The 7,401-nt window shown below is 29.2% G+C and overlaps 1 protein-coding gene across 1 annotated transcript; it reads left to right on the top strand.

Annotated features, from left to right (window-relative positions):
- Window positions 1-4,553, top strand: LOC131656678 (uncharacterized). Its single transcript, XM_058926321.1, has 2 exons — window positions 1-3,170; window positions 4,167-4,553. The coding sequence occupies exon 1, from the start codon at window positions 1,329-1,331 to the stop codon at window positions 2,451-2,453; it is 1,125 nt and encodes a 374-aa protein (XP_058782304.1). The 5' UTR covers window positions 1-1,328; the 3' UTR covers window positions 2,454-3,170; window positions 4,167-4,553.
- The last annotated feature ends 2,848 nt before the right edge of the window (window positions 4,554-7,401 follow it).

Here is a 7,401-nt window from a genome sequence, read left to right on the forward strand (position 1 = left end):
TAAATTAAATAAAAACTCTCTGCATATTTTTTTTTACCAAATAGAAATTTCATCAAGTGATACTTTTGATTCATATTTTTTCATATCATCATATTCATAAAGTATCTTGAGCACTTAAGAGAGTATATTATTCTTGAGTTTCATATTTGAAAGAGAAGAAGTCCTTCATAGGATTTATATACTACATATTTATTTATTCAAAAAAATTCTTCTTTGTATCACATCTTATATTTCCAGGATTGTTGGAATTAAGATTGTGTGAAGTGTATTCATTGTTTTCAGGATTGTTGGAAACAAGAAGTTGAAAGTGAGAGGATTGTTCTCATTTCAACTTGATAAATCCAAGAAGATTGTTCTTGGTGGTTTGGGTGTTAGAAGATTGTAGGATAAGTCTTGGGATTAGGCTTGTACAAATATCTAACAATAGTGAAATCTCTTTCGTGTTGAAAGGGGACTGGAGTACTCTCGGATTGTGAGGGGAACCAGTATACATCATTGTGTTCTTTACTTTTCCGCATTTTACCGCTTTCATCACTATTACCAAGAAAAGAAAAGAACCATTCCAAAATCTTCAAACACTTAACCAAAAATAAGTACAAGTATTCTAAAACCGGATAAATCTTCAAAGTCCTAATTCACCCCCCCCCCCCCCCTTTTAGGCGCACTCTTAAATTAACAATTGGCATCAGAGCAGGTTATAGGTAACCTGTTCCTAAAGATCCAGAATTGCTTCCGCAAATCAAAATCCAGTTTTTAGAGATGGTGGTAGTAACAACAAGCCTCCATTATTTTGTGGTGAATACTTTGACTTTTGGAAAATCCGAATGAAGGCCCACTTAGAAACACAAGGAGAAGAAGTATGGGAAGCAGTCCAAAATGGTCCCTTTGTTCCTACAACTGTTGTCGATGGTGTTGAATCAACAAAGCTTAAAATTTCATGGAATGATGATGATAGAAAGAAGGTTCTTGCTGACAAAAAGGCTATCAATCTTCTTCAAGGTGCTCTTAGTATGGATGAATTTTTCCGAGTATCGGCATGTACAACAGCAAAGGAAATATGGGATACTCTTGTAGAAACTCATGAAGGTACCACCGAAGTTAAAAGATCAAGATTGAATACCTTAAGTCAAGAATACAAACTGTTTAGAATGAAGCCCAGAGAAACTATTCTCGAATTGCAAAAATGATTCGTTCATTTGACAAATCACTTGAAGGCACTTGGTAAGACCCTTACTACCGAAGAACTAAATCTAAAGGTGCTTAGATCTTTAACAAGAGAGTGGCAACCGAAAGTAACGGCGATATCCGAGAAAAAGAATCTATCAAAGATGACTTCTGCAACCTTGTTCGGTAAACTTCAAGAATATGAAACAGAACTCGGAAGACTTGAAACACATGAAATTCAAATAAAAGATTCAAAAGATATTGCCTTGAAGACAAGAGTCAAGCATCATGATAGCAATCAAGAGGATGAATCCACTAGTGAAGAAGATAATGAGTTTATCAAAAAGTTCGAAAAATTTCTAAGAAAAGAAAGGAAAAAGGAGATCATTAAAGATGAAGCACCAACAAGGAAGATTAAATGCTTTGAATGTGGAGAAAGAGGACATGTCAAAAGTGAATGCCCTAAACTTGAAAAGAAGAACAAATACTTCAAGAAAAATAAGGATAAAAAATCAAAGAAAGCATATGTAGCATGGGATGACAATGAAATAAGTTCATCTTCAGATGAAGAACATGTGAATCTTGCATTGGTAGCAACACACCATTCTGATGATGAAGACAATGAGGTTAGTAATGCATTTTCTCTTTTTGATAATGATGTTCAAGGTTCTATAAATGAATTATTGAATGAATGCAAAATCTTGTATAAAACCGTATCAACTCAAAAGAAACAAATCAAAACTCTTGAAGAGAAAATGGATACCATGCAGAAAGATTTTGATGTTGAAAAGAAACAATATGTTGATAAAATAGAACAAAAATATACATGTAATAAATGTGAATTACTTTCTTTTCAAATTGTTCAATTAAAGAGAGTACTTGAAAGGTATGAAAAAGGACAAATTAGGTTGGAAGGTGTCCTTAGGCAACAAAGATTCCCTAATGATAAAAGTGGTCTTGGATATGCAAAGTCTAACAAACCAAGTACTAGTAAAACTATTTTTGTGAAGGCAAGTGAACAATTCAACAAATTGGATAAAGCACAAAAGGTTCATCATCATCCTAAAAGGTTTCCTAAAAAGAAACCATATGTTCCTAGATATAAAAGTAATTTTGTTTCTACTTGTTTTTATTGTGGTATTGTTGGTCATACACCTAATGCTTGCTATGTAAGAAATTTCAGTGTGGCAAGTGGTCATTATGTGTGGGTTAAGAAAGGAACTAACTATGATGGACCAAAGCACATTGGGTACCAAATCAAACTTAATTTGTTTTGTAGGATTGCTTGAGGACCACTTAAAATCTATGGTGTTTTTATGACAAGTGGTGGTTCTAAGCATTTGATGGAAGATTTAAACTAACTTTCAAATCTAGTTATAAAGTCCAAGGGTGATTTCACATATGGAGAATACCTTAAAGGAAGAATTCTTGGCATTGACAAAGTTGGAGCACTAATTTTCATATCAATTGAAGATGTACTTTATGTTGAAAGACTAAAGCAAAATCTTCTAAGCAAAAGTCAACTTTGTGACAAAAAGCTTCAAAATAATATTCACCAAAGATGAATATTTGATGAAGTCACTCATGAGGTAAAACTCATAGGTAAAGAATTAATTGTGTTCATATTTTATTTTCAATAATTTATCTTTTTCCCATCCTTTTTGATAATGACAAAGGGGGAGAAGATATTTGTGTGTATGTGTATGCTTGTCTCTAACTTTTGCAGCCACAAAGAACCAAATTCTCTATCAATCAAGGGAGGTCTTTGATAAAGGGGGAGTTATCAAAGTTAGGGGGAGCATTCACATAAGAACTTCTCATTTATTCTAAGAGATTCAAGCATTTCAACTTTCAATGGTTGTCATCATCAAAAAGGGGGAGATTGTGAAGTCAAGCTTCTCCAATAGTGTGTTTTGATGAAGACAACTTTAAATCTCTCAAGATCATGTACATATATCAAAGAAGAAGAGAAAAGATGCATGACTTTATTTGATCAAAATTTCAAGGTATATGAAATTCTTTTCATATACAATCTTAGTGCTTAAAATAATTTAATCATGCATATTAAAACTTAGTAAAATATGTTTTCAAGTTTCTCTCAAAATAAATTAATCATGCATATTAAAACTTAATAAAATATTCTTCTTAGTTTCACTTTTTGAAAAATATGCTGAAAAATAATTTCTTATTTCGTTAATACATTATTTTATGAGACAATTTATTATTTTAAGTATATATATAAGACAAAGCATGTTAAACCAATATATTGGCATTGTGAAACAATAGATTGCATGCTTAAATCAATTTACTAGCTTTTTTTTTTAAACAATTGAATGGTTGATACTCTACTGTTAGAATGAAATATTTTTTAAAAGGGGACAATGGATTGGTTGTGTCTCTTAATCAATTGATAACGGTTTAGTTTTATTTTTTATTTTTTTAAAAAGTAATATATTATATTCGTTGTAAGCCAACGATTGGCTTTTTGAAACAATTAAAATTGTTGCTCACAACGTTTCAAAATTTCTGAAGCAATGTCTCTTTTTGAATAGAATTGTTTTAAAATTATTTTCATAAAAATCTCTTGCTTGCATTTTGGTCAAATTCAATGTATAATTTTTTTTAGAGAATTTATTCTAACCATTGCCATGAATTTTGAATGGTTGTATGCACTCTATAAATTGACTTTAAAATTATTTTTTTAAAAAAAAAACCTCTTTCAATAAATTAAATAAAAACTCTCTGCATATTTTTTTTTACCAAATAGAAATTTCATCAAGTGATACTTTTGATTCATATTTTTTCATATCATATTCATAAAGTATCTTGAGCACTTAAGAGAGTATATTATTCTTGAGTTTCATATTTGAAAGAGAAGAAGTCCTTCATAGGATTTATAAACTACATATTTATTTATTCAAAAAAATTCTTCTTTGTATCACATCTTATATTTCCAGGATTGTTGGAATTAAGATTGTGTGAAGTGTATTCATTGTTTTCAGGATTGTTGGAAACAAGAAGTTGAAAGTGTGAGGATTGTTCTCATTTCAACTTGATAAATCCAAGAAGATTGTTCTTGGTGGTTTGGGTGTTAGAAGATTGTAGGATAAGTCTTGGGATTAGGCTTGTACAAATATCTAACAATAGTGAAATCTCTTTCGTGTTGAAAGGGGACTGGAGTACTCTCGGATTGTGAGGGGAACCAGTATACATCATTGTGTTCTTTACTTTTCCGCATTTTACCGCTTTCATCACTATTACCAAGAAAAGAAAAGAACCATTCCAAAATCTTCAAACACTTAACCAAAAATAAGTACAAGTATTCTAAAACCGGATAAATCTTCAAAATCCTAATTCACCCCCCCCCCCCTCTTAGGCGCACTCTTAAATTAACAGGTATCACTCTATATAAACTATTTCAAGGCTCTATTTCTAACCAATGTGAGACTTATAATTTTTCAAAATATATACCTTCACGGCCAACATTATTTTTGGACTTGGTGAATGGAATAAATAGTGGGTGGCCCATAGTCTGATCGATGGGCTCTGATACCATATTAGAGTTTGGCCTAACTCCTCCTTACAAAATAGGCTTATAAGTTGAGGGGTGCAACTCTATATAAACTAATTCAACGCAATATATATAACCAATGTGGGACATGGGCTTTTCCCTATACAACCCTTCACGCCTAATACTCTTTTGAATTTTGTGCGTGGATATAATTGGTGGATGAACCATGATCTGATCAATAGACTTTTATACCATATTAGAGTTTGGCCTAACTCATTCCTATAAAACTGTCTTATAAGGTGAGGGGTGTCACTCTGTAAAAACTCTTTTAAAGTTCTATCTCCAACCAATGTGGAACTTTGGACTTTTCCCAATACACTCTGTCAAGCCCAATACTCTTGTTGGGCTAGGTGCGTAGATATAAAAGATGGGAGGCCCATAGTATGATCGTTAGGCTTTGATGCAATAGTAGAGTCTACTTAGTCTATTCGCAACTTGGACCACTTATTATTTTTGCATTTAGTTATCATCATCAAAATAATATCAATCATTTAGGAATATCAGAGCTTTCTCGATTACTTAATTTGTAAAATAGGGTTCCATAATCTTTAACACATTAGACTATTAGTTAATTTGTTGGAATATTGCATACATTTCCCAAAGCATCCACAATAAACTTGTTGGATTTGGTCGACGATGGCACCTTTACATATGGGATTGAAGATGTAATTTATGGAAACAAGACATGCATTTGACTCCAAATATGTGTCCAATACTCGGTTATATCAAGTCATATGGAACAAAGATTGTTCCATGGTCCACATGATAACATTGGTATCCTCTTTCCTCAGCCCAACATGTTTTCCTACATTGGAATAAATTTTTTTTTCAATATTCAACTCAACATCATATATGTTTGTCACCTTTTGCTCTACATTTGCTTTATTCATTTTACCATTTTTGCTTTTACCTCTCTCGGTTTATTTTTCAATTTTTCTTCTATAACTATTGTCTAAATAACCAATAGCCTTGCTGAAGTGACATAAAGATTGCATAACTTAGTTTTTCAACCAAGATTTTGTCTTAGTTTTTTGAGTAGATCGTTATCCACTAAGATTCTTACATACTATATGAGAGCTCAATCAAAAAGTGATATATTTTAAGTGTAGTTTATACATATTGGAGTGTCAATGCAGTTAGCAATGATAAATATGGTTTTGAGCCTCCAATATTCTAGAGAGAGTGTGAATCCTCACCTATATCAAAGCAATGATAAATATGTTCGACTCTAATTTTAAAGTTTTTATTCTTAAATTTTAAAATTTATTCTAATTTTTAGTTATATTTTTATGTCTTTTCATTCTTTATCACTTTTTGATTTTATGTTTAACCCTAAATTAAAACTATTTTAAAATAGTTTTAAAATTATAAATGTTTTCTTAATTTTAATAATTTTTTTTCTTTTCATTCTTCATTCCTTTTTATCTCTTCCTTATTTTATGGTTGACTCAAATTTAATATATTTATAATTAATTCATAAATTTTAAAATTTATCTTTTTTGCCTTTTCATTATTTATCTTTCTTTATCTATTTCTTTTCTTTTTATGTTTGGCTCCAAATTTAATATTTTAACTTTAAAATATTTAAATTTATTCTAATTTTATTTTATTTTTCTTTTAATTCTTCATCTTTATATGTTTTTTTTATTTTTTGTTCAACTCCTAATTTAAAATGTTTAAAACTAATTCTAAAATTGTGAAGTTTATCTTAATTTTGTCTTTTCATTAATCATCCATCTTTATCTCTTTTTTTTATTTATTTTATGTTTAACTCCAAATTTAGAATGTTTAAAAATAATTCTAAAATTCTGAGTTTTTTCTTAATTTTTTTTTGTCTTTTCATTCTTTATCCATCTCTATCTCTTCCTTATTTTATGTTTGACTCCATAATGTTACTTAAATAAGATAAACATAAATTCATATTTTTCTTCTATCTTACTTAACTTTATGTTTTATGTTTGTATCTCTTCCTTAATTTATTTTTGATATTTATTATATAATCAATATATTGAAATTACTTAATTTATTTTTTTGAATTTATTATATAATCAATGTATTTGAACTACGTATGTATTGATAAAATATATTAACAAATTTATATAATAAATTTTATTTTATAATAAAGAAAGAAGGGAATATTAGAAAATGATATGAGTTAAATAAAAATAATAAATTTTTTATTTTATTTTAGACATAACTTGGATATGCTTGCTCAACAGCATGTACTAATTAATTGAGTTGGGAAAAATTTGAATACTATATTTTTTTTCAAAAGAAAAAAGAATATATACTAACAGTATTAAATATTTTTACACTATCAACCAATGATAGACATGTATTTAAGTAAAACACATTTTTAATTTTAAATTATATGGCGTGACAAGTAAAAAAAAATTAATTGATTGTATGTATAATGTTGGTTTACACTGTTTTTGCATTATCTTCAAACTCTTCTTTTAAGTCTTAAAACAATATTTTTCTTTAAATGCTTTAATGATTTTAATAACTAGGATGATTAATCACTTAAATAATATTTAAAGAGGACATTAAATCAAAATAAAAATAAAATAATAAGTCGCTTAGTTGTTACGACATAAAGTTAACAGTCATCTTTGCTTATAAATTAAGGAGCCTTTTGATAGAAATCATAATCAAAACTCAATTGA

The sequence above is a fragment of the Vicia villosa genome, linkage group LG3 (genome assembly GCF_029867415.1).
Source record: "Vicia villosa cultivar HV-30 ecotype Madison, WI linkage group LG3, Vvil1.0, whole genome shotgun sequence".
Lineage (NCBI taxonomy): Eukaryota > Viridiplantae > Streptophyta > Magnoliopsida > Fabales > Fabaceae > Vicia > Vicia villosa.